General features: G+C 45.5%; 1 protein-coding gene across 2 annotated transcripts; it reads left to right on the forward strand.

The window, feature by feature from the left end:
• The first annotated feature begins 429 nt into the window (after nt 1-429).
• On the forward strand, nt 430-27,583 carry LOC144609109 (long-chain fatty acid transport protein 2-like). Of its 2 annotated transcripts, XM_078427483.1 has the most exons (10): nt 431-931; nt 2,745-2,954; nt 3,899-4,057; nt 9,216-9,340; nt 13,703-13,897; nt 16,896-16,986; nt 19,493-19,691; nt 21,444-21,541; nt 24,948-25,078; nt 27,119-27,583. In XM_078427483.1, the coding sequence occupies exons 1-10, from the start codon at nt 463-465 to the stop codon at nt 27,293-27,295; spliced, it is 1,854 nt and encodes a 617-aa protein (XP_078283609.1). In that variant the 5' UTR covers nt 431-462; the 3' UTR covers nt 27,296-27,583. The 2 variants fall into 2 exon arrangements, with proteins under 2 accessions (XP_078283610.1, XP_078283609.1); XM_078427484.1 differs by lacking the exon at nt 2,745-2,954 and having other exon boundaries at nt 430-931.

Here is a 27,583-nt window from a genome sequence, read left to right on the forward strand (position 1 = left end):
CAAGCATTTAGCGCGGGCCCCATAGCAAATGTTACTTTTGCTACTATGTTAATCCGGCCCTGCTCCTACCCACCCCCACCTCCCTCCCCCCCTCCCCCTCTCCCCCTCCCTCCCCCTCCCTCCTCCTCCCTCCTCCCTCCTCCCTACCCCCCCCTCCCTATCCCCCCCCCTCCCTATCCCCCTCCTCCCTACCCCCCCCTCCTCCCCACCCCCCTCCTCCCCACCCCCCTCCTCCCCACCCCCCCCCTCCCTACCCCCCCCCCTCCTCCCTACCCCCCCCTCCTCCCTACACCCCCCCCTCCTCCCTGCCCCTCCCCCGATCAACCAGTTATTTTCCTCCATCCTTCTTCCTCCATCTCTCCTGTTTCCCCTCCCTCTCTCCCGTCAGTCGCTCCTGCACTCAGTCCCTCCCCCGACCTTCCCCCTCCCGCGGCAGGACGGCCGAGGCATTGCAGCAGCGGGATGTTGGTGATGTGGTCGCTGGCCGCGGCGCTGCTGGCGACGGCGGTGTTGTTCTGGACTCTGTGGTCGCAGTCGGAGGTGCCGGTGGTGTGTCGGATGGTGGTGTCGGCGCTGCGGCTGTGGTGGTGGTCCCGCCGGCGGCCCCCCATCACCTTGCTCGATGTGTTGATGCAGCGGGCGCGGGAGAGCCCGGACAAGTTGCTGCTGTTGTTCGAGGGCCAGGAGCTGACCTACGGCCAACTGGACGCCGACAGCAACCGGCTGGGTCGGGCTCTGCTGGCGGCCACTGCGCTGAGTCCAGGGGACTGCGCGGCGCTGTTGTTGCCTAACGGGCCGCTCTTCCTGACCGCCTGGTTTGGCCTGTCCAAGCTCGGCTGCCCCGCCGCCTTCCTCAACACCAACGTCCGAGGCAACGCGCTGCTTCACTGCTTCCGCAGCAGCGGCGCCCGCCTCCTGCTCACCTCGGCAGGTGAGTGAGTGAGTGAGTGCGGCCGCGGGTGACCCCTGCTCAGGGGTTGTGCTCACCTCTCTCCCCCGGCGCCCCCTCCACTCGTCCAGCGGTCCCACCCAACCCCTGCCCTGTCTCCCCCTGCGATCCCTTCCCTCCTCAACTCCCCCAGTGATGTCCCCCGCCACTCTCCCTCCCTTCCCAGGGTTCGTGATCAACAGTGCCCCCCCTCTCCCCCTTCTCTTCCCCCAGCGATCCCTGGCGTTCTCCCTACCCTCGCCCTGCTGGGTGGGGTCACTGGAAAGGCCAAGGAGAGGTTTAAGCGCAAGGATGGGGTCTGGGGCCGGCGAATACACGGATTCCGTGGAAGTGTGCGCCGTCCATTCGTGACCACTGTCCGGCCAAGGCTCCAGGCCGCGGTTCTGTCGCTCACCCTCTATAAACCAGTCCACAGCACGGAGGCACAGGACGTTTACAATACTGCAGAAACCCGGCCCTGGCTGCTGAACCTGGGCACGGCTGTAATTTCCATAAGCAAGTTTGCCAAATTGTTTTCGCTAGTTATTATCAAATAGTTAAAATTCTTATTTGTTTTTACAGTGAAGATGTTAGGTTATGGGGAATCCACTTTCAATTGTCCTCTTATCATATCATATATATACAGCCGGAAACAGGCCTTTTCGGCCCACCTAGTCCGTGCCGCCCAGCGATCCCCGTACATTAACACTATCCTACACCCACTAGGGACAATTTTTACATTTACCCTGCCAATTAACCTACATATCTGCACGTCTTTGGAGTGTGGGAGGAAACCGAAGATCTCGGAGAAAACCCACGCAGGTCACGGGGAGAACGTACAAACTCCTTACAGTGCAGCACCCGTAGTCAGGATCGAACCTGAGTCTCCGGCGCTGCATTCGCTGTAAAGCAGCAACTCTACGCTGCGCCACCGTGCCACTCTTCTTGCACAGATGCTGCCTGATCGGTTTTGTTGCATACTGATGTTTCCTGCTTTTCGGGTTTTATTCCAGATTACCAGGAATTTGAATTTTTGTCTTGATTTTCATATAAAAACTGATTTTGCAGTTTAAGGTTTCTCTCCCAGAAATTAATGTTCCCCCTGGCTGTTAATAGAAATTGCCTGTTACTTTTCTGCATCTCTATTAATCATATCTGCAACTTCCTAAACCATTCTACAATTTTGATCACCTGTTGCACTTGGTGAACGAAACAACTGCCAAAGCAGTTGTCTATTCACATATCTTTGCTTCATAGTTTTATAAACCTTCCATCAGATTGTCTCATTCATTTCTGTTATAATGAAGGCAGTCTAACTTTATATCTTCCTTCATGTTTGTGTTTACTCAAACCAGGTAAATCTGTGTTATTCTCCTTCTATTGCCTCAAAATATTTTCTGTAGTGGAGCCCCAACCTCTCTTCCATTATCCTTTGTACTTTCAACACACGGTGAGTATTCTTTGTTTAATATTACACGTTACACCCTTATTTATACTCTCTGATTTATTCTCTTTCTTGCCCTGCTTATCACCCTCTATCAGCCTTCTTAGTCTTCTTAAAAACTAATCTTTGGCTATATTATTCATGTCAGCAGTATTGTGGATAGTTGTGTTTACAATCAGCTACTAGTAAGGAAGATGCAACTTTTGTTCTTTTGCAACAGCACCTTAAACATGGTATTTTAGAAGAGTTTTAGTTTACTATCATTGTCCCTCTGCAGTTTAAAAAAGGTGCAACATTTGCTGCATCACTCTGGATGGGCAAATGATTATGTCAGTTAAGCAATTCTAAGTGACTTAAATTTATTATTTCCAGATCATTGGAGTTTAGTGGAGGAGGTGTTGCCAGCTCTGAGAAATGAAAATGTGACAGTATTCGTCCTGGATGGCAAGAGTACTGGAGAGGGTGTTGAAAACCTGAATGATAAAATCCAAGCTGCATCTGACCAGCCACTGCCTCGGACCCTGAGATCAGAGGTTACTTTCCAAAGCCCTTTTGTTTACATCTTCACTTCAGGAACAACAGGTATAAAACCCTCACAGGGAGTAGGTGTCCCTGCAGACTGCTTTTCTCCGCCCTCCATCTGATCCCTGGTATTTTACTTAGCTAATTGTTTCTTTGTAATGTATAGATAACTGAAATCAAGGTTTTGAAAGAACTATTATTTGAAGGAAGGAACTGCAGATGCTGGTTTACACCGAAGATAGACACAAAATGCTGGAGTAACTCAGTGGGACAGGCAGCATCTCCGGACAAAAGGAATGGGCAACGTTTCAGGTCACGGCCCTTCTTCTGAAGAAGATTCTCGGCCTGAAAGGTCACACATTTCTTCGATCCAGAGATGCTGCCTGTCCCGCTAAGTTACTCCAGCATTTTGTGTATATTATTTGAAGCTATATGAACTGGAGCAGTAAATATGTACTTTTTCTTGGATTGGTTTGTGAAGGAGCAAGAAGAGATACTCTCCAGCTCTCTGAGGTACTCTGGGGCACGGTGATGTGAAACAGTTTATTTTATTATGACGATGTAAATTATATTTTTTCCAGAATCACAAACATTTCTTCACATATTGTAAGGTTCCATGATTCCTGGTGCTTCCCCCTCCTGCCTCACCGCCAGAGACCTGGGTTTGATCCTGACCTCGGGTACTATCTGTATGGAATTTGTGACCAAATGCATTTCCCCAGGATGTTCCCATTTCCCCCCACATCCCAAAGAAGCAGGTTTTTAGGTTAATTGGATCTGTAAATTACCCCCAGTGCGTAGAGGTGAACACAAACGTGGGATAACATAGAACTAATGGGCATAGGTGATCGATGGTCAGTGTGGGCCAAGGGGCCTGTTTCCATGATGTATCTTTCAATCAATTAAGGTTTGTTGAGAAGTTTATTTATTGAGATATTGCATTTAAGTAAAGACCCACCAGAACTTGAACTGTTGTAATCTGATTGCTTTTCTTTGGTTTCAAGGTTTGCCTAAGGCTGCCATCATCAATCATTTGCGAGCACACCGAATGGCGAGCTTCGTGACGGGATGCGGGTTCTGTAGCAGCGACATCCTGTATATCACCCTGCCTCTGTACCACAGCTCAGGCTCCCTGCTCGGAATCGGCAGCTGTATTTCTGCAGGTATAAGATTGAATTTAAACACTCTATTAACCATATTACCTCTCACTCCACTGGCCTGCACTGTCATTCACTATTCCCCCAGTTCCCCACAGGTGCTGGATGTGGGAAGGGTGGGAACATCCTAGAAAGGATAAAGGGAAAGCAGTCCTCAGTTGTTAGAAGGGTCTCGACTCAAAACATTGCCTTTGCATTCCCTCCACAGATACTGCCTCATTTTGCGTTTCCAGCACCTGCAGTTCCTTGTTTTCCCAGTTGTCAGGAGTTGTTCTCTGCAAGGGATTGTTGGAGTTTGAAATGCTTCTTTGTATAAATTTGTAGCTGTAACTCCACGATATCTAACGACTGTTACATAAATGGTCAGAAAGCAATAGAAAGATTTGGATGGAACAAATAGCCTGGCTTTGAACTGAATGGGTTCCTGGACAGGAAAAGGAGAATGCTCCCATCCATAGAGCAACTTGAGTAAAGTAATAGCCCATGTGGCACCTGAAGGTACTTTCCTTCCTGCTGTATCCCTGTCAAAAGGCTCCAGGATTGCTTAGACAGTCTCTCCCTCTGCAGTCTTGGCTGCAGATCAGTGGAAGCCAGAAGTGATGCAAAGGGACCTTGTTGTTCACCAGCTCTTTTCCAGGTGTGGTCACCCTTCTGAAATGTAGGAGTTGTTCAAATTCCCAGTGGCACTAATCCTTTCCCCAACTCCTGGGTTGTGTTGGTCTCTTACAATAAATGATTTCCAGAGCTTCTGGCTCCTTCCTTTTCAAAGCTTCATAGAGGAAAAAGATGTGCATTGCTTCCTCACTTGTATTCGTTCCAGCAACATGGCTCATCCCCTTCCCATCAATGTGGTTCTTTCCCTTCCCAACTGTGATAGGCAAGGGATGGAACAATGGACCCAATGCACAGCAATTGTGAAGAGGCAGTTTTTACACAGTGAGTGGTGGGTACCTGAAATTTGCTGCCAGAGATCGGAGTGGAAGCAGTATTAGAGTGGCATTTAAGAGCCTATTCATTTATTCATCCTTCCCTGAAACTATAAACCCCACATGTCTAATGTCAGCCTTGTAAACCCGCATTGCACACTTACCAGTGCTTCTTTAGCCCTACATTTTTCTCTCCTCGCAAAGGAAGTTATAGAAGGAGATTCATACAGCATGGAAACCGGCCCTTCGACCCAACTTGCACATGCCGATTAAGTCACTAGACACTAGTCCCACCGGCCTGCGTTTGACCCATGTTCCTCTAAACTTTTCCTATTAATGCACTTGTCCAAATTTCTTTTAAATATTATTATGATACCTGCCTCTTCTGGCAGCTCTTTCCATATAGTCACCACCCTCTGTGTGAAAAAGTATCCCCTCAGGTTCCCATTGAATCTTTCCCCTCTCATCTTAAACTATGTCTTCTAGTTCTTGATTCCCCTACTTGGGAAAGAAGACTGTAGGGTAAATGTAGGTATTTACCCTATCTATTTCCCTCATGATCTTATGCACCTCTGTAATATCACCCCTCATCCTCCTGTGTACTAGCCTGCCCAACTTCTCCCTATAGCTCATGCCCTCAAGTCCTGGCAACATCCTCGTAAATCTTTTTTGCACTGTTTCCAGCTTAACAACATCTTTCCTATAGCAAGGTGACCAGAACTGAACCTCACCAACATTTTCGACAACTGTAACGTTCCCAACTTCTATGCTCAATATCCTGACTGATAAAAGCCAATGTACCAAAAGTCTTCTTGACCATCCTATCTACCAGTGATACTACTTACAAGGAAATATGTACATACACTCCCAGATCCCTCCGCTCTACACAACTTCCCAGGACCCTGCCATTCACTATGAATGTCCTGGCCTGGTTTGACTCTTTCAAGTGCAACATCTCGCACTTATCCACATTAAACTCCATTAACCATTCCTCAGCACACTTGCCCAACTGATCAAGATCCTGTTGTCATTTTTGATAACCATCTTTGCTATCTACAATACCACCCACTTTAGTGACATCTGCAGACTTACTGATTATGCCTTCTACATTCTCATCCAAATCGTAGACATGAACCGCAAACAGAAATGAGCCCAGCACCGATCCCTGAGGCACACCATTAGTTACTGGCCTTCAGTCCAAAAATCAACCTTCCACCATCACCCTCTGCGTTCTTCCATGAAGCCAATTCTGTCTCTAGTCGCTAGCTGTCCCTGGATCTCACATGATCTAACCTTCCACAGCAGCCTACCATGCAGAACCATATCAAATGGCTTGCTGAAGTCCATATAGACAATGTCTAAGCTGTGCGCTAGTTCAAGTATCAGCTTATGATACTTATTAGCTGGTAAATGACATTAAAAGAATATGTTATGGGTTGCTTGGCAACGTTAAAACATAATCTTAAAACAAACCAAGGTGACTTCCTGGGAGCTGTAAACAGCAATTGAGTAGTTAACCTCACTCCTTGAGTCGGGGTACACACTTAGTTCACAAGTGAAATCTCCTTCGCAACTAGTTAATTTGCTGGACTGTTTTCACTGGTTCATGTTGGTTGGGAGTAGGAGGGTTGATCAGATTATTTTTTTCAGAGCTTTGTATAAAGACAATAGACAAGCATCAATTGATTTGTAAAATGAACTTCGCCTGCAGAGAGTATAGATGAAAGTGGTGGTTTCAAATTCTGAAAAGTTTGTATCCACTGATGAACGGATGAAAACAGAGCCTTGGCAATGGCTTCGGTGAATGAGCCAATGAGAGAGGAGTTTTGGGTCTGGTTTCCATTTCTGTTTGATCCAATGCTGTACTTCTTGTAGATTCTTCGGCAGGCTGCAGGAAGTTTTAGTCACAATGCATGATAAAGCAGGCCAATGAAACCCAAATCTATTTGCCAGTCACAATCAACTTAAACGTTCCGAGTACATGATGTCAAAAAGTATGATAGCACAGTAATTGTTCCAGGCTGAAGAAAGTGATTGGTTCATCCTATCCATGGATCGACAGATGAGGTTCCCAGGGATCTGATCCATGATGACACAGTTGCAGGTAATTCAAGTGATCAAGGGAGCCAAGGAACTGTTGGCCTAACTGCAAGGAGGATCCAATAGAAAAAGTAGGGAGCCTTTGCTAAACCCATCAGGGTGTGGGTAACATCACGCCTGGAGACCTGTGTGCAGTTTGGTCTTTTTAAACTGGCTTTGGAGGAGGTGTAGAGAAGGTTCATCATGTTGATTCCTGCAATGAAGAGATTGTTGTCTTATAGAATCATACAGGAACAGGCCTTACGGCCCACCACACCCATGCTAAACTTTTTGTCTATCACATTTGTGTGCTTTAGGACCACATCATTTGTAGACTTGCCTCTTAAAGTGCCTGTCTAAATGTCTCTTAAGCATAGCAATCACATCTGAATACACCACCCCTGGCAACAAGTTGTCAACCACTGTATAAAAACAAATTCTCAGATCCCCATTCAAACTCTTTTCTCTTAGCTTACATATATGCTCTTTTGTTTTTGGTTCCCCCTAACACAACAGAGAGATTCTGCCCATCTACCTTGTTTCACCTCATAATTTGATATATCTCTGTCAGGTCACATCTTGGCTTCCTTTGCTCTAGATAAAATGGATCCTTTCCATCCAATCTTTCCTCATAACTTAAATCTCCCATTCTGAAAACATCCTGGTGCATTTCCTCTGCATTTTCTCCAGTCAAACTGCATCCTTCCTGTAAGTGTAGAAACATAGAAACATAGAAAATAGGTGCAGGAGTAGGCCATTCGGCCCTTCGAGCCTGCACCGCCATTCAATATGATCATGGCTGATCATTCAGCTCAGTAGCCTGTACCTGCCTTCTCTCCATACCCCCTGATCCCTTTAGCAAAAAGGGCCACATCTAACTCCCTCTTAAATATAGCCAATGAACTGGCCTCAACTACCTTCTGTGGCAGAGAATTCTCTCTGTGTGAAGAAATGTTTTCTCATCTCGGTCCTAAAAGACTTCCCCCTTATCCTTAAGCTGTGACCCCTGGTTCTGGACTCCCCCAACATCGGGAACAATTTTCCCGCATCTAGCCTCTCCAACCCCTTAAGAATTTTATATGTTTCTATAAGATCCCCCCTCAGTCTTCTAAATTCCAGCGAGTACAAGCCCAGTCTATCTAGTCTTTCCTCATATGTAAGTCCCGCCATCCCAGGGATCAATCTGGTGAACCTTCTCTGTACTCCCTCTAAGGCAAGAACGTCTTTCCTCGGGTTAGGAGACCAAAACTGCACACAATACTCCAGGTGCGGTCTCACCAAGGCCCTGTACAACTGCAGCAGAACCTCCCTGCTCCTAAACTCAAATCCTCTTGCTATGAATGCCAACATACCATTCGCTTTCTTCACTGCCTGCTGCACCTGCATGCTTGCTTTCAATGACTGGTGCACCATGACACCCAGGTCACGTTGCATCTCCCCTTCTCCCAATCGGTCACCATTCAGGTAATACTCTGCTTTCCTGTTCTTGCCGCCAAAATGGATAACCTCACATTTATCCACATTATATTGCATCTGCCATGCATTTGCCCACTCGCCTAATCTATCCAAGTCACTCTGCAGCCTCCTAGCATCCTCCTCGCAGCTAACACTGCCACCCAGCTTCGTGTCATCCGCAAACTTAGAGATGTTGCATTCAATTCCCTCGTCCAAATCATTAATATACACTGTAAATAACTGGGGTCCCAGCACTGAGCCTTGCGGTACCCCACTAGTCACTGCCTGCCATTCCGAAAAGGACCCGTAGCAACTAGAACTGTACAAAATAATCTAAGTGTGGAGTAACCAGTGTTTTGTAAAATTGCAACAGAATGTCCCAACTTTTATATTCTGTCCACTGACCTATGAAGCCATGTGTCTTCTTCACCATTCTTTTCTACTTGTGCTGCCACTTTCAGAGAATTATGGACTTGAATTGCAAGGTTCCTCTGTTCATCAACATTCCTTACCACGTACTGTACATGTTCTGCCTGTATTTGATGATGAATAAGATTGTGCAGTTTGAGCTGTATTACTTGCCCTGGGCTGTACTTAACCAATCATGTCTTTTTTTTAAAAAAACAAGAATTACTATTTACATTTCTTCTTCAAGGTGTGTAGGGGAATGTGATATTTATCTCTGTTCCATGTCCATGAACCAGGTGCAACTGCTGTCTTACGACGCAAGTTCTCTGCCAGTCAGTTCTGGGATGACTGCCGAAAGCACAATGTGACGGTTATCCAGTACATTGGGGAGCTGCTGCGTTATCTTTGCAACGTTCCCAAGGTAAACCTGGATGGGTGACGATTATGGGACAGAAGGAATATATTTAGCTAATTTATACCGGTTCCTGGTAGAACAATCCCAACAGTCCCATTTCCTATCTTCATAACAAAGGAATAGACTAGGAAGTAGGCTATTCATCCACTCATGCCTGGTCTGCCATTCATTCAACCATCCGCACTAAGTCTGTCATACATTCATCTGTCCATGCTTGGTCTGTCATTTATTCATTCATCCACACCTAGTCTGGTGTAAATGGGTGATTGATAGTCAGCGCAGACTTGGTGGGCCAAACTACCTCTCTTTTACTAGAAATGTAGATGAGCACAAGGACTGAGCTACTACAGCTCACGGTAGAAAACTAACGATTCACCACCCTCTGACCAAATAAATCTCTCCTCATCTCAATCTGCCCTCCTTAGACTCCTTAGCCAAGAGAGTACACTTCCTGCATATAACATGTCAAGTCCTTTAAGAGTTTTGTGAACTGCAATGAGATTTTCTCTTGTTCTTCAACATTGCGGAGAACACAGTCCCACTCAACTTCTCCCAATGTGGTAAACCTGCCATCCCACGATCCAGTCTGGTGAATCTTCGGTGCACTACCTCCATGGCAAGTACATTCTTGCTTGGGTAGGGAGATCAAAACATCCGTAGATCATGTCTTGTCTCACCATGGCCTCATAGAATTGAAATAAGGCTCCCTTACTCCTGTTATAAAATATAATAGTGCCCACTAGCCCCGCATGTTGACCTTTAGTGATTTGTATACAGCCACATACATGTTTCTTTGAACATCAACACAGCCCAAACACTTACCATTTAGCATATATTCTTTTCAGTATCCACCAAAGTGGAAAACCTCTCATTATCTTGCATTCTATTCCATTTACCATGTTCTTACCCACTCAGTTTGTTCACATTTCCCTGAAGCTTCTTTATATTCTCTGCTCTCAATCCCAGTTGGTTTAGTGGGATCAGCAAACTTGGAAATAATTCATTTGGTCCCCTCAGTCATATTGTTTTGTGCAGGTTACTGACAAAAATGTGAAAAGATGGGGACCCAAACCTGATCCCTGTGCCATACCACGAGTCACAACCTGCGAACCTGAGATGTATTCCATTTAATCCCATGATAGACACAAAAAGCTGAAGTAACTCAGCGGGACAGGCAGCATCTCTGGAGAGAAGGAATGGATGACGTTTCAGGTCGAGACCCTTCTTCAGACTCACTAGTAGTCCGAAGAAGGGTATCGACCTGAAACGTCACCCATTCCTTGTCTCCAGAGATGCTCCCTGTCCCGCTGAGTTACTCCATCTTTTTGTGTCTAGCTTTGGTTTAAACCAGCATCTGCAGTTCCTTCCTACTGATTTAATCCCATGCTGTTTTCTGTCTGATAACCTGATGTTAACTGCTGTCAGTATTGTTCCTCTGCCATGTTCCCCAGCCACATTGACCAGCCCTCTGCATGATTTTCTAAATCCAAATATACCATATCCATGGGTTCCCAGCCCCCCACCCCGCCCGAACTGTCCTCCCTGTCACATGCTCCGAGTCCAGCAGTTTAGTCCCCAGAATGCTGCAACTCCACTCCACTCGTAAGTGACCATCCAATTCCTTTTCAATGGCCTTACTGACTGCCCCCCAGCTCCATACAAAGTCAGCTCCAGATACTAAACGATTCTGAGTAAAATGGTTATCTTTGCATTTCTCATATCTCTCTGCTCGGAATTTGAGAATTGTGACCCTAATCCTTGAGTAATCAACTGGTTGGAGCAGGGTCCTTTTCTACATGCTTTGTAAATTTTTCCACCTCTGTTGAAAGTTCCTTCAACAAGTTTCCTCCAAGGAGAACAATCCCAGTATCTCCATCTGGTCTTGGAACTGAAATCCCTCACCCTGGAACGATTCCAGTCGTTGTTCTTTGGACCATTCTTCACACAATTACTAAATTGTGCTTAAATGTTTAAGAACTTCCTGTTGCGCAATGTGCATCACGAATTGTCAAATTCCGATGGTTCATTACTTCAGAACAACATTACGCCAACTCAAAACCATGCCTTTGGAAATAGGAAGTCTTTCAATGTCACCCGAACGGGTCCTCGTGAAAACCTCTGTGTAAAGCCTCGTAACTTCCTCTCTGAGAGATTGCAGAATAGAGGGCATGCAGAAGATTGTCAGCCTCCAGTCCGAGTCCTCGGTGTTAGAAGACATTTAAGTTTGTTTGTAATGTTATGGAAATGAAGTTGGCACGTAGTATTGGCTAGTCTCACAGTAAGATTATAGTAATGAAAGGCTTGCCTCAGTTGAGCAGAATTTTTCAGCTGTGAACCAAACATTTAGCTGTGGTTTCCTGGATAATTACATCGTGCTTATTGAACTCAACAAGTTTCTTGGGTTATGCAATGTCTTTCTGGCACGCAAAGATGATGGAAACGTGGGAGAATGGTGATAACTGATGTGTTTGGAGTTGGATGTGGCTGTGGGAGATTACTATGTGGGAGTGTGTGGAGGGGTATCATAGAGGAGCTACAGAATTCCTGAATCCCCACCTCTTCCCTGTTATTCTTGGGACTGACAATGTGATTAGAGCCCGGGCCCGGGAGAAAGGCAGCCCAGGAGGTATACCTTGTTTAAGAATGTCAGATGTCAAATTTAATTGGTTTCAGGTGGGTCATTTGTTGGTTGGCCTGATGCAGTTGGGAGGTGGAGGCAGCTGCATGTGAGGCATTGAAGGTGATCGCAACTCACCGAGTCCCAGAAACTCAGGGGATGCTGCTTCAACATTGTTCCAGTGATGACAATCAGTTTTTCGAGCCTAATATGAAATCCCAATGGAGATTTCCCATATTCTGTTGTGTGTCCCACCGTGCTTGTACAACACCTAACTTTCATACGTCCTCCTGGGACTCAGAACGGCTTCTGTTTGAATCTGCATTTTACCTGAATAACTTCACACCAATAAACTGCATCTTTGTCCTCCGTTTCATATACCATTTTTGAAAAGCTTAAGCTGAACTCACGAAGCAACTCCTCACCTTCTGACTTGGTACATGGCAGCCTTACAGATTGAGAATGGAATTTAATAATTTTTGATAAGCAGCAACTTTATTACAGATTTCTGGTGTTTTCCTTTTGGTAATTTAGGCAATTTAGCTTCTCCCATTTACTTCTCTGCTACTTTTTGTTGTTTTTCTTACTCTGTTAGAATTTCTTTTAACCTGCTGTTTCAGTCAATTTACCTATTTCTCTCCCATTTCCTATTGTTCTCTCTCCCTACCCCTCACCCCAGGTAAAACATGGATGCTGATGGGAGACCTGATAGAAGTTTATAAAATTATGAGGCATAGATAGGGTAGATGATCAGAAACTTTCCCCCATGGTGGAAATGTCAAAAATGAGAAGGCAAAAGTTTAAGGCAAGAAGGAGATGGGTATGTTGTTTTATACTGAGAGTGGTAGGCGCCTAGAACCTGTTGCCAAGATTGATTTGTGGAAGCAGACACAATAGTGGTGTTTAAGAGGCTTTGACTATGCATGGAATGGAGGAATATGGAGCGCATGCATGTAGAAGAGATTAGTTTAGTTAGGCATCATGTTCGGCACAGATATTGTGGACCATAGGACCAGTTCCTGTGCTATACTATACTGTTCAATGAATGGTAATTACCTTGCTTTGATTTGCAACAAAGTCCTTCAGCGTGGAAACAGGCCCTTCAGCCCATCCTGTCCATGTCAACCCTCAGTCCTGCCTACACTAATTCCAACTTACCAACATTGGGTTGTATCCTTTTATGCATCAGTAATTCAAGTAATAATCTAAAATTTTATTAAATGTTTTGAGAGTCTCTGCCTCCACCACTCTGAGATAGGGAGTTCCAAATTACAAACACTGTGAGAAAATTTTTGCTTAGATCCCCCCTACCTACTACCTTAAACTTTTGCCCTCTGTTTTTAAACACCTTGCTGGAGAGAAAAAATCATGTTATCTATTCCATCTGATCTCCCATGTGTAAGGTGTATATAGAGCAGAGCACAAATGGGCAATTGTTTGCCGCAGCAGTCAATGTCAGGAAGAGGAACAATTGGCATTTCAGTACATTCTTTCACAATATTAGAATAGAACTTTATGGACCGTGAAGAGGATTCTAAAATGTAATCACTGAAATGACGTGGGAATGGTTGCAGTGGACGGGTGTCCGTATCCAACCGGGCTGGTGGTTGCATGAATTGACCAAGGGTGCATTACAAAAAACCGAGGCTCCGAAATAATTTTCCCTACATATTTAAATTTAGAGCCTGGTTACTTTGTCAGAATTCAAACACGTCCCTTCATTTATTTGAGTTGTTGAATTTTGTTTGTAGAAGAACAACGACCGGGACCATACGGTGCGGGTGGCATTGGGGAATGGTGCTCGGGCAGATGTCTGGAAGGAGTTTTTAAACCGATTTGGAAATATCCGCATTTGTGAGTTTTATGGTGCAACAGAAGGGAACGTTGGTTTCATGAACTATGGAGGAAAGATCGGTGCAGCAGGAAAAGTGAACTTCTTTACTAAGGTAAGGAGATAGCTGCTGTTCCGTCGCATGAAAGGAAGTATATTGATAAAAAAGCATTACTTCCACATTGGTTCCTTGGGTAATATTCCTTTTGGCATGGCTCTGCTTTGTACCAGTCACGTCTATGGAGCCATGAAAACACGAATCCACTCAGAGGGGCAGGCTGTTGCTCCCTTTGACCATTTTCATTCAGTTCAGGTGATTCTTCCATTCCTGCTGGATGTGCTTCAACAAAACGTCCACCACTCTTTTAAAAAACCCATTTATAAATGATACTGGCCTTTGTTTCAATAGAAACACAAATGCTGGTTTGCAGTAGACCTGTGTCGGAAGAACTGGAGCAGCTGCTGGTGAAATGCTTCTGAGTTCCAGAATCTCTAGTTTATTTTGCTTTACTGGAACCAATGGGTGTTGAGAATTCCTTTGATTATGGTTATGTTCATTCTGCTGACCTCATTCTGTCAGTGAAGTTTAGTTTAGAGATACAGCACAGAAACAGGCCTTTTGGCCCACCAAGTCTGCGCCAACCAGCGATCCCCACACACTTACACTATCCTATACACGCTAGGGATAATTTACAATAATCTGAAGCCAATTCATCGACAGACCTGTACGTCTTTGGAGTGTGGGAGGAAACCAGAGAAAACCCACGCAGGTCACAGGGAGAATGTACAAGCTCCATACAGACAAGTACCAGTAGTCAGAATCAAACCCGGGTCTCTGGCACTGTAAGGCAGCAACTCTACCTCTACGCCACCGTGCTGTCCTAAAGTCAGAACATGTTAGATAGTTGTGAACTTTCTAATTATTGTCTTTGCATTAAAGTATTTGCCTCTCAAGAAGGAGTTTGCAGCTGTTGTCAGTACCAAATTCTGTGGTAGGAAACAGAATAGTTTACATGAAAATTCATTTTATCTAATCCTAGTAAAGATTTTCTGCTGTGTGCAAATATTTTGCACAGGTCAAAGACCAGTGAAACACCCAACTGATTCAACAAGAGCAGTTCACATTCTTCAGTCTGAAGAAGGGTCTCGACCCGAAATGTTACCCATTCCTTCACTCCTGAGATGCTGCCTGACCTGCTGAGTTACTCCAGCATTTTGTGTCTATCTCCACCATGCAGTGATGTACGCTCAGATCAGACCTAATCCAACTTCCTGCCTGTTCCTTTCACTCTCTCAGTGTACCAACCTGTCGGCTCATTGACGGACTTTGCTGCCATATGAGGGAGGGACTTCAAAATTTTACATTCCTTTGGGTAAAGCTATCTCAGCGCTAACCAACGAGTGGTGATCCAGATACTGTGCCCTGGTTATTCCTTTGATGTTGCATTTGTTGGAATCTGTTACCTTGCATCCCTTAATGTTGCTTAGCAAGCATTACTAATACAGCAATTGAATGGAAAAAGGCAAAAATCAATACAGTAATTTGATTTCTGATTGCCTTCAGTTTATTTTTGCACTGAAAATGCATCCAATGAGAAGTTCCCATGAGATAGTCTGTTGATCTGAAATGTGGACTTTGCTCATATGTTTAGGTTTGGGAGTTCCCTGTGATTACCTTCCTCCATTTTAGCCTCTGAAATTTTTCAAGTATTCATGTTAAGTCAAGGTCGTGAAATCAGCTGAAACCTTTGGACTGAGTTGAGCTGGAAATATCACAAGCTCTGCAGATATTGTTAAAGTAATTCAAATACTCATTTATTCCTACTATCTTCAAGTAAATATTATAAGGGCAACAAAATGAGCCAAATGTTGTATGTTACTAAAAGTCCACAGCAGAGTTATGGGCAGCTGTAGACGCAGCACCCTGTTGTCAGCAGCAAGCATTGTTGCTTTGCCACAGTTGCAAACATCTTGGCAGGTGTCTCCTGAGAAGAGAGGCGAGATAAGGAAGGCTGACTACTTGGCCCTCTGCTTGATACAAAGTGTAAGGTGATCTCACTGAAAGGGAGCCACAGAGCTTGTGCGAGTAATCCCCAAGAGGCCTGTCTTGTTTGACAACACCTGCCGATAGGTCACCGACAGAGTATTTGTACACAAGCAAACATGTTCACACCCATGATTGTGAACTCGTTGATAGGACTTCATAGTTTTTTTGCTAATCTGATCAGGTATATCTCATACTGAACATCCTCTTCGGTTATAGATTTCAATTCCCACACCAACCCAACAAGGATGTACAAGAGGTTGGTGATTGAACTTTCTCCACCAAATCATTTCCAACAAAAGCCTTTAACAGGGTCTGCCAGTGGTTCCTTGGTGGTCCTTAGGAACTGGGTAAAGGTTTTACACCACAAACCTCCCTCAGATTGGAGAGTTCAGTCCTAAGGAGCAAACATGCAGTTCAACTCTCCTATACCTTCTCTGCTCACTGAACAAACTTTCCTGTAGAAAACAAAGGCGTACAGACATTTATTTACAGTCATAGTTACCTGCCACTGGCCTGTAGTGTGAATAAATCTGATCGATCAGGCGGCATATTTATTCTTCCCGCGAGGCCCATATGCACTGACCCGCTGCTTTCTATATGGACCCTGAACAACTGACAACTTTGGGCCCAGCACAGACCATGCGATGGTTTGCCTCTTGCCCTGCTGTGTGGGCACAGCTCTCTGCTTGTGGTGCTGAGGTGAGTGCCAATGGCACTGCACTAGGACTAACTATGACACATCCTCCAGGGAACGATAAACCCTGCATACTGTCCCCACAAAAAGCTTTACTCCTGCCCCAAGGAGCACCCTTGGAACGCCTGCTCCTCCTGTGCTGCCAAGCTGTGGCTGCTCCAGGCACGATGGCACATGAAGTACCCGATATGGGGCAATTGTGATGTGAAACCAGTGGGTTAGGGGCATGGCTCCTCTCTAATTACAGCTGTTCATCTTGCATCTGATCTCCGATCTTGAAGAGCGTGCCTATGTATTCACTCAGCACATTTTTGTTTGAATCAATGTTCCATTACTCACACTGTGCTTACCTCCTGCTCTCGCCTCTCCCAGATGTTGCTGCCTTTTCACCTGGTGAAGTATGATGCTGAAATAGAAGCTCCAGTGCGAGATGCCAATGGCTATTGCATTAAGGTACCCACGGGTAAGAGATGAGAGTCATACAGAACAGAAACAGACCCTTTCGCCCTATACATCCATGCTGACCAAATTGCCTAACTGAGCCAATCTCACTTGCCTGGTATCCCTCCAAACCTTTCCTATACACATACATGTCCAAGTACATTTTAAATGTTATGACTGTACCTGCCTCCACCACTTCTTCTCGCAACTAATTGCATATATACACCATCCTTTGTGTGGACAAAGTTGGAGGGGAACTGGGAAAAGGGGAGGTCCCCCTCCTTCCCCCCTTCCCCCCTCCCAAACAGTTCACAGTACCTCCTCAATTAGCCTCAAAAGCTAGGGAGTAGAAATAGGTTTTGAGCCTGGACTTAAAGGAGTCGATGGAGGAGGCAGTTCTGATGGGGAGAGGGATGCTCTTTCAAACCTTCCCCTCTCTCCCTCCCCCCTCCCCCCCTCCCCCCTTTCCGCCCTCCCCTTCCCCCCCTCCCTCCCCTCCTCCCTCCCTCCCTCCCTCCCTCCCTCCCCTCCTCCCGGTTACAATGGAAACCCTACAAGGACGGGCACAACGGGGAAAGAGGGGTACTGGGAAAAGGGGAGGTCCTCCTCCCTCCCCCCCTTCCCTCTCCCCTTCCCCCCTCCCCCTTCCCCCCTCCCCTCCCTCCCTCCCCCCTACCCCCTCCCTCCCCCCTCCCCTCCCCCCTCCCATCCCACAACGGGTAAAGAGGGGTACTGGGAAAACAGGTGGTCCCCCTCCCTCCCCGCCTCCCGGTTACAATGGAAACCCTACGAGGACGGGCCCAACGGGCCCACTTGGTCTAGTAATTTTATAAATGTCTCTTGGGTCATCCTCAGCCTCCTACACTCCAGGGGAAAAAGTCCCGGCCTCTCCTTATAACTCAAATCCTCCAGCCAAATAACATCTTTGTAAACATTTTCTTCACTCTTTCCAGTTTAATGATAACTTTCTGCTTGCAGGGCGTCCAAAACTGTACACGGTTCTCTTTGGGTACCCATATCTTGTACAGCTGCATATGACATCACAACTCCTGTACTCAAAGCAATGACTGATGAAGGCAAGCATGCCAAATGCCTTCTTAACCACCATGTCCACCTGTGTCGCCACTTTCGTGGAACTATGCACCTGCACACTAGGTCTCTCGACTCAGGCACTCACTATTTACTGTATATGTCTTGCCTTTGTCTTAACCAAAAAGCAACTCCTCGAATTTATCTGAATTAAACTATCCATCTGCTGTTCCTAGGCCGATTGAATGAGTTAATCAAGATTGTGCTGGTGGTGTAAGTTATTGTTCCCTCCTTGCACAGATTAATGTTGTGAATTTCTAAACTTCCAGCATGACATCCATCAAATGGCCACAAAATTATCCCAATATGTTGTTAATTGGAATTGAAATCTAAGCAGGGTGGGAAAGATTCACTTAAAGTACCTAGATGACATTTCCATAGACAGTTGAAAGTTTCAGAACATTGGCTTTTTATTAAAAGTCCAAATCGGGATGGTGTGCAATTTTAAGAGGAACCTGCAGCTTGTGGTGTTCCCTGCTCCTACATCTCTTGTTCTCCTTGTCAGAGTAGCATGGATGGATAATTGCAATGCATTTTGTAGCTGGTACACACAGGCAATGGTACATTTGTGGTGGTAGAAGTGGATCATGTGGTTGGGGATGGGCTGCTAATCCACCATTGTGCTTTGTCATAGAGCTGAGTGGTAAAGAAATGGCCTTCATCCTCTCACATCCATGCTGACCTTTTTGCCTCTCTATACTAATTCCATTTCCCTGTATGCTTCTACCCCTTGCCCCTTCCTATCTAAATGTCTCTTAAATGTAGCAATTGCATCTGATTCCACCACCTCTACAAGATGGGAAGAAGAAAAGGGAAAAATATTCCTTAATCAGAGAGAAACTAAAGAATATGTTGATGAAAGACAGTGAATTAGTACAACAGGCAGTTGGAAGGCAGCTGTTGGCCTTTGTAGTCATGTGGAAGGAGTGCACACTACAACTGCACAGAGTTGGCGGGACTACATCAGGACTGTTGGACCTATTGTGAATGGAATTTAGAAGTCAGAGGTGAGCTCATTGAAAAAATTCAGATTCTGAGGGGGACTGACAGACAGGGTGCATGCTGAGAGGATGGTTCCCCAAGGCTTTGAGAACTGGCAGCCATATTTTCGGGAAAAGGGGCCACCCACTTTAGATTGGGAAGAGGAGTAATTTCATCTGCCAGAAAGTCGTGAGTTTTAGGAATTCTCCATGGGGAAGTCATTGAACACATTTAAGGTTGAAATAAATGATTTTTTAATCTGCACGAGTGAAGGATTAAAGCTGGGAAGGAACTGAGACGAAAATCAGACAAGCCATCATCTTAATGGCAGAATAGGCTTGAGAGGCCCTTTTTAATGTTCTAGATTGCAGTATTTACAGTTTTTGATTGGTGAATATTTCCTGGCTATTGAATTGGAATGTCATGTTCAATCTGCTGCCGATATAATGTCCTGACAGGAGAGGTTGGGCTTCTTCTTGGAGAAATCACCCCCAAGACCCCATTCATCGGATACGTGGGAAACACAACCCTGACTGAGAAGAAGCATCTGAGGGACGTGTTCCGCAAGGGAGATGTTTACTTCAATAGTGGTGACCTGATGATGCTGGACCATGACAACTTCATCTACTTCCAAGACCGAATTGGGGATACGTACAGGTCAGAGAGGGGTGGGGCTCCATGTGGCATGTTATCAAACAAGATTCTGTTATCCAGCGTGTCATTGCCTCACACTTAAATCAGCGGAATTGTGATTCTAATGACAAGTTGCTCTGCACTCCAGCACAGCTTGGCCCAGAGAGGGGCACTCCCTCACCTCGGCTCACTGCCCTGGATTTGCCCTGCTCCAGAATCTGGAGCACATGTAGGCAGACTCATTGCAACAGCACATGGTACTGCACAGAGGATCCTGCCAGGACTGTACCGAGAGCTGCAAATTTTATATTCTTTCATATTTTATTATAACAAAGCAAGAGCTTTTGACATATTGAGTCTATGACACCCCTAGTGTAACTCCCAGTCCCCATCCTTACTGATTTTCCTGCTATTGACCTACAATGGGGGAAAATCACACCTCACACATCCCAGGGGAACCAGCGCAATCACAGGGAGAGCGTGCAAAATCCAAACAGACCACATCCAAGGGCAGCACTGAACTAGGGCTTTCTGGAGGTGAGTCACTACCTGCTACACACTCTACTGCATTATTCATTTGGATGTGACAATAAGCCTTGGCATTATCCACTCTCCCACGTAAATGTAAACAGCCATATGTGATTAATTTCCCTAGTGCTCTGGTCCAATCTTCATCCCTCAATCCACATCATAAAGACACATGTTCTATTCATGATCAGGTTATGGTCTGTGGGAGTTTCTTGTGCACACATCAGCTGCCGTGCTCTTCACCATGCCTCAAAAGTACTTTATTGGTTTGGATCACCCTGCAACCGCAGAAGAGGCTGAAAGGATGCACCCCCAAATCTCAGCAATAACACTGATAGTGGATGGCTGTGAGTGGTGTCCTGCCAGGGACCGGGTTTAGATCCAGAGGTGTCATTGCCGGCTCATCTCTGAGCTCCAGCGGGTTCTGGCAGAACCACCACCCTGAGGTATGTTTTGTTCTTGGCCTCGACTTCGTCCTGTCACTCGGCGAAGGATGATGTGATTCCACAGGGTGAAACTGACTGATCCTAGCCCTTCCTGCTCCACTCTGCCCCTGAGTGCAGCCTCCCACTGGGAACATGAACCCGCTGCTTCATCACCCCCCCCCCCCCCCCCCCCCCCCTACAACACCCCCATGAGAGTACTAACACCAACCTGCAGTTCCTGACACTTCATTCTGGAAAAAATACAAAAAAAGAACATTAGTGAAAAAATATTATTTGCAAATGTTTCGCATCAATTGAGCTGGAAGTGGTGTTTGCCCGAAGTTCCGTGGATAATTCCGCAGCTACCCATTCCTCTAGGTCCTTCCAAGTAAAGGAATTGGGGCATGTTGAGAGCAAGACGTTGAGTGGGGAATGTCGGGGGGAGGCAGCCACGTGGAACTCTCCTTCAAGTCAAGTCAAGTCAAATTTATTTGTCACATACACATACTCGATGTGCAGTGAAATGAAAGTGGCAATGCCTGCGGGTTGTGCACAAAAAGAATTACAGTTACAGGTGCTGTCACTGCAAGGCAGGTCACCGTGAGTTGTTACGGGACAAAGGTTTCATTGAGACAAATACACGGAGGGGCACTGGTGCCCAGTGGCACCAATCTACTTAATTTCTGTTCTCTGTGGACAGACGCTGTGAGGTGGCTGTCAAAGTCCAAGCTGTGAAGTCAGTGGCTGAAACCAGCTCATGCGAGGTTTTCAGCTAAAGTGTGCTAAACTTCTTTGTTAATTTTAAATAATTGTCTGATTTTAGATGGAAAGGAGAGAACGTGTCTACAGTCGAGGTGGCTGATGTCTTGTCCATGCTGGACTTTGTTCAGAATGTCTGTGTGTACGGAGTGACTGTACCAGGTGAGGGCCACCCTGGAAACAACTGGAAACCCCTGACTGCTTTGCGCCACTAAACTACAACCTCATCCTAAATCCCTTTCCTTAGGGCATTGGCTACAGGGACCTGGGTGTCTGCTTACCATTTAGCGAGATCATGACTGATCTTGTATTCCATATCCCTGACCCATCCACATCTCCTTTGATTCCCTTAATATCCAGAATTCAATGATCTTTGTCTAGAATTCTGGACATCTGAATTTCCATAATTTCCAAGAGAAAAAATTCCAAAGATTCACCAGACTGGTTTTTTTTTTTAAATGTCTCCTCATTCCTGACCTAAATGGCCTAGCCCTGAATGTGCCCCTTGTTGTAGACTTCCCAGCCAGAGGAAACACCATTCCTGCCTAAAGCCTGTTGAGCCCTTTGAGAATTTTCTAAATGTAAATTAAAACAAAACGTGCAGGTGTTGTAAATCTGAAAAACAGAAACTGCTAGAAAATCTCAACATCTGTAGAAAGAGTAGCTTTCAACATTTTCTTTCCAAACAGTTGCCTCTGAAATGCCTTTCTTCTCTTGAACCATGGCTTCCCCTCTACTGTAGTGGAATGAGCCCTTGACCGCGTCTCATTCATTTCCTGCTCTTCTGCTAACACCTCCTGGACAGAGCAAGAACAAAATTCACCTTCTCAGACCTCACATTATCCATTTTATATTCCAACTGCCATGTTCTCACCGATTCTATCAACTTGCACAAATCCCCTGAAGGTACTTTACACCCTCCTCTTTACAATCCCACTCAATTCATTATCAGCAACAAACTTCCAATTATAACAGTTCTTCCTGTCAGCCAAATCATTGACATCAATTGCAAATAGCTTGGATCTAAACTCTGATACCAGCCGTAGCCCACTAGTCATAGCCAACTGAAGAATGATTGATTTATTCCCACCCTTTGCTCTATGTCCAATACTGTTTCTCTATCTTAGAATACCTCCTTTGATTCCACGTGCTCTAACTTGTTTACCAACGTCCTGTGTTGAACCTTATTGAAAATATTCTAAAAATCCAAAACATCACACCCACAGGTTCCCCTTATCTATTCAACTAGTTAGATCCACAAAGAACTCCAGTAAATCAATCAAACACATTTTTTCTATCATAAATCATGGTGACTCTATTTAATCCTACCTTTCTTTTCAATGTAAGCCACAAAGTGCAGGAGTCACTCAGCAGGTCATGCAGTATCTCTGGAGAACATGGATAGGTGACATTTCGAGTCAGAAAGGTCCTGACCTGAATCGTCACCTATCCATATTCTCCAGAGATGCTGCCTGACATGCTGAGTTAGTCCTGCACTTTGTGTATTTTGTTTTGTAACCAGCATCTGCAGTTCCTTGTTTCTACTTCATTTTCAAGTTCTGTTATTATATCCTTCATTACAGATTGCAGCATTTTCCCCACCACTGACCTCGGGTTGATCACTCATGTTTTCTCGGTTCTTTCAGTTCCTCTTTCACACTAGACTCTGATTATCTAATATATCTGTCAAGTTTCATGTGTTTTCTTCCAACAGACACAAAGTATTTTATAAATTCATCTGTTTAAGTCCTTCCTTTCTATTATAACATATATACATGTCTGTGAACATCCTCATTTACCCTTGCTGATCTTTTCCTTCCCAAGCAGCTGTAAGAGCTTTTGCAGTGCATATTTATGTTTCTCACCAGTCTCCTCTTGTGTTCTATTTTACTTTTCTTTTTAATTTTCTTAGATCTCTTTTGCCAAGTTCTAAATTGCTTCCAATCCTCAGGCTTGCTGCTATTTATGTGGCAACTTTATTCGCCCCGAACTGAATGTTATTACTATTTTTAATTTATCAGATACAGATGGACAACTCCTGCGGGGATTTTGTGCTTCAAAAAAAGTCTTTTTTTGCAACATGCATGATTTCTTGAAATGCTGACAATTGCCCACCCACCATCTCCTAATCCCCCGAGTTCCCCCAATCAACCACACCCTTGTACCTTTATTTTTCCTTTATTTAGATGTAAGACCTTAGCTTTGCACAGAACTACATAATTTCAAACTCATTGCTAAGTTCCATCACAGTCATCGCTCTCCTCCAAAGACCCTCTGAAAACAAAGTTATCCATTAGCCCAATCTCATTGCACAAAACTAGATTCAAAATAGCTCTTTCTCTTGGTGTATCATGGTATTGATCAGAAAAGCGCTCTGTGTAGATCATGAATTCATCTATTTCAGTAGTATCTAGGTTAAAGTCACATAATTTACTGTATGGGCCGAGTTCCATACACTATCATATCATATCATATATATACAGCCGGAAACAGGCCTTTTCGGCCCACCAAGTCCGTGCCGCCCAGCGATCCCCGTACATTAACACTATCCTACACCCACTAGGGACAATTTTTACATTTACCCAGCCAATTAACCTACAAACCTGTACGTGTTTGGAGTGTGGGAGGAAACCGAAGATCTCGGAGAAAACCCACGCAGGTCACGGGGAGAACGTACAAACTCCTTACAGTGCAGCACCCGTAGTCAGGATCGAACCTGAGTCTCCGGCGCTGCATTCGCTGTAAAGCAGCAACTCTACCGCTGCGCTACCATGCCGATTTACACCACACCCAATATTCCAGCTGGTGGACTATGAATAACTCTCATTCACGTTATCTGCCATTTGCTTTTTCTTAGCTCATCCTAACTTGACTAATTCAATATCGTGATCTATCGAACCAAGATCATTTTACTCCACTCTGCTGACCTCTTTCCATATTAACAGCATTGTTTTTGCCAGACATTCCTAAATGTTGATCCTAGGATATTAGATCCCAGCTTCAGTCGGCCTGCAGCATGTTTCTGTAATGACCATAGGTTGTGCCAATGTATGTCACTCTGTGCCTTGTGATAAATACTGTCAATATTTGGTTATGGTCCCCTTAATTTTCTCCCTGAAGAATCAACTTCCAAATCCAGGGCCACTCGCCCCGTCTTTCCAGTCAAATTTCCATCTGTCAGATCCCTGATGTAATCAATAGCACACAATGTGATGGTGGCCATCGCAACCCAAGGCACTTTGGTCTTTGTCATGGCAGACCAGACCAACTGGTGCTGGCGTTCAGTGTCTGATCCTTGTGTCTAATCCTATCATGTACCCTGAAGTGTTTTCTGTATTTAAAGGCACAGGAAGTATTTGGGTGGTTTGACTGACGACCCATCTACCCAGTGCGGGTTGACTGTGTGTAGAAGGGTATCGCTGAGCTTTACTGATTGGCTGCTCATGACTGACCAGTGGCTGTCCTGTAACTAGTGGTCATCACGGAATAATCTCCAGAGATGTTTCTGCTTCAGGCTGTTTATTCTGGTGCCTTAACCAAACACTTGTATGAATCCCTTTCCCTGCAGGGCATGAGGGGAGAATTGGGATGGCTGCCATCCAGCTGCATCCTGAGGTGGACATGGATGGAGAACAGCTGTATGAACGTGTGGTAGATGACCTCCCGGTTTATGCCCGTCCACGCTTCTTGAGAATACAGGTGAGCTTCAGTCAACATCACAGATCCATGACCGTTCAGTGTGGTGCTGGGGGGGTTTGGTTAATTGCTCCCCCAACCCGAGCTCTGGGGCTGCAGCAGTCACTGATGCCGTAGGTTCCAAGTAACGTCCACTCAGAGGTGAAACACCAAAGCCCAGAATGCACCTTGTTGCAACTCAGCCACGTTGGCGTCATTGGCTTGTTCCAAAAGCCCTATCCCTACCTGGTTCCATCAATAGATTTTTTGGGTGGAAAAAGTATCATGTGTACACTGTGAAATGAGACACCACGGTGACCATTGATACAGAAATTTGATGCCCATGCCTGCCAGTTGCGCATCCCTGTCGGATGCACATTGCAATTCCTCATTCCCTGTGCTGTTCTTTCCAAGTCAAGTTAAGTTTATTTGTCACATACACATACACGATGTGCAATGAAATGAAAGTGGCAATGCCTGCAGATTGTGTAAAAAAAGAATTACAGTTACAGCATATAAATTAAAGTTAATACAGAAAAGACAAAATTTAGTCCCTGGAGTTATAATAGTTAACAGTCCTGATGGCCTGAGGGAAGAAACTCCGTCTCATCCTCTCCGTTTTCACAGCATGACAGGGGAGGCGTTTGCCTGACTAGCAGCTGGAACAGTCTGTTGCTGGGGTTGTAGGGGTCCCTCATAATCTTGCTTGCTCTCGATCTACATCTCCTGATGTATAGGTCCTGCAGGGGGGCGAGTGTAGTTCCCATGGTGCGTTCTGCCGAACGCACTACTCTCTGCAGGGCCTTCCTGTCCTGGGCAGAGCTGTTCCCAAACCAGACTGTGATGTTGCCGGACAGGATGCTCTCTACAGCCCCAGAGTAGAACATTGAAGGATTCTCAGAGACACTCTGAATTTCCTCAGCTGTCTAAGGTGGTAAAGGCGCTGCTTTGCCTTACCCACCAGTGCGGCAATGTGTGTTGTCCATGTCAGATCCTCTTTGATGTGGACTCCCAGGTATTTAAAACTGCTCACCCTATCCACAGTAGACCCATTTATTTCCAGCTCTAGTGAATTCGGTCCTCCTTGTAATCTCTGCACCTGTTCCATTAAACAGACCCCCCACTCACCCTCCTCCCCACAGCCCTCCCTACTCACCCCATCTCATCCCCACAGCCTCCACCAACTCACCCCCTCATTTCATCCCGCCCTACTTTCCCCCATCTCATCCTCACACAGCCCATCCCTCACCATCATCTTATCCCCACAGCTTACACCCACTCACCCCATCTCATCCCACCCTATTCACCCCTATCTCTTCCCCACACAGCACACCCCACTTACCCTCCCATCTCATCCCCACAGACCACCCTACTTACCCACATCTCATCCCCACAATTCATCCCACATCTGTCCTCACCCACTTACCTCTCTACCCCAAACAATTGTGATCTCTCATCTGCTCTGATGGAACCCACATCTCCCTCTAACCTGGTTGTGAATGTTTTCACACTGACGGGGAAGGCCTGTCCTGGCACCTAGCACCCTGCCCATAGCTCCTGCCTCAACCACCCACCCTCACACTGCCATTATTTTGCACATTTTACCCTTGGGTGACCCCATACTAACGGAGTCTTATCCATCTGGCATGAGTGGTGGGGGGGGGGGTGAGTGGGCTGCAGCTTTTTTGGGGAGGTGGGGGGGTCTGCAACTTTTTGTGGGGGGTGTGCAGTAAGATAGGGAACCGGTCTGGGAGACGAGGGATCTGGTGTAGGAAGGGTGGGAGAACTGGTCTGGGAGGGGGGACACAGGGGAGGAGGGGCTGAGGAAATTGGTCTCGGGATGGGAGGGGGGACCTATGAGATAGAAGGTTACTAGTATTCATTAGGGTCTGAGGACAGCAGCACTGAGGAAAGACAAGGTAGTGAGTGTGAGATGGTGGTGGAGGGGCAGTATTGGGCATAGGTTGTTTCCAGGAGCAGGTTGGGGGGTTCAGTAAAGTTGATGTTTGGGGTGGGAGAAATATTGGTGGGGCAGTGTCAGTAACCAGCTTTTTTTAATTTCAGAAAGCGATTGAAACCACAGGGACCTTTAAATATTATAAAGTGACTCTGGTGAAGGAAGGTTTTAATCCGGATGTTGTCCAAGACAGCCTCTTCATCCTTGATGACAAGAAGAAAGCTTATGTTCCAATGGATCAAGAGATCTATCAAACTGTTATCAGTAACCAGATCAAATTGTAACTGTAGAACTGCTCCAACACAGACAGTTAGGTAAATGGTACTGGCTTTCGGTTCTATTTTAATTCTAGTGGTTTGTATAAAAGCATTTCCGGGCTCTGAGGTGATATATGAAACAGATCATTGTGCAGGTATTACAAATTACAATGAAGGAATTTTGTGGGACGAAAATCATGAGATGAAGCGTTTCTATAATAATGGAGATTCATGTTACTTGTAAAAAGATAGGAAAATAGAACTAGCTAAAACAAAAATTAAAGGATGTATTAAATAAAGGCCTTTGAACTTGTA

The sequence above is a fragment of the Rhinoraja longicauda genome, chromosome 33, assembly GCF_053455715.1.
Source record: "Rhinoraja longicauda isolate Sanriku21f chromosome 33, sRhiLon1.1, whole genome shotgun sequence".
Taxonomy (NCBI): domain Eukaryota; kingdom Metazoa; phylum Chordata; class Chondrichthyes; order Rajiformes; family Arhynchobatidae; genus Rhinoraja; species Rhinoraja longicauda.

Coding starts and splice junctions, on each gene's coding strand:
- LOC144609109 (XM_078427483.1), top strand. CDS start 463: ATGTTGGTGATGTGGTCGCTGGCCGCGGCGCTGCTGGCGACGGCGGTG. Junction 9,341..13,702: donor ATCTTTGCAACGTTCCCAAG/GTAAACCTGGAT, acceptor TTTTGTTTGTAG/AAGAACAACGACCGGGACCA. Junction 25,079..27,118: donor CACGCTTCTTGAGAATACAG/GTGAGCTTCAGT, acceptor TTTTAATTTCAG/AAAGCGATTGAAACCACAGG.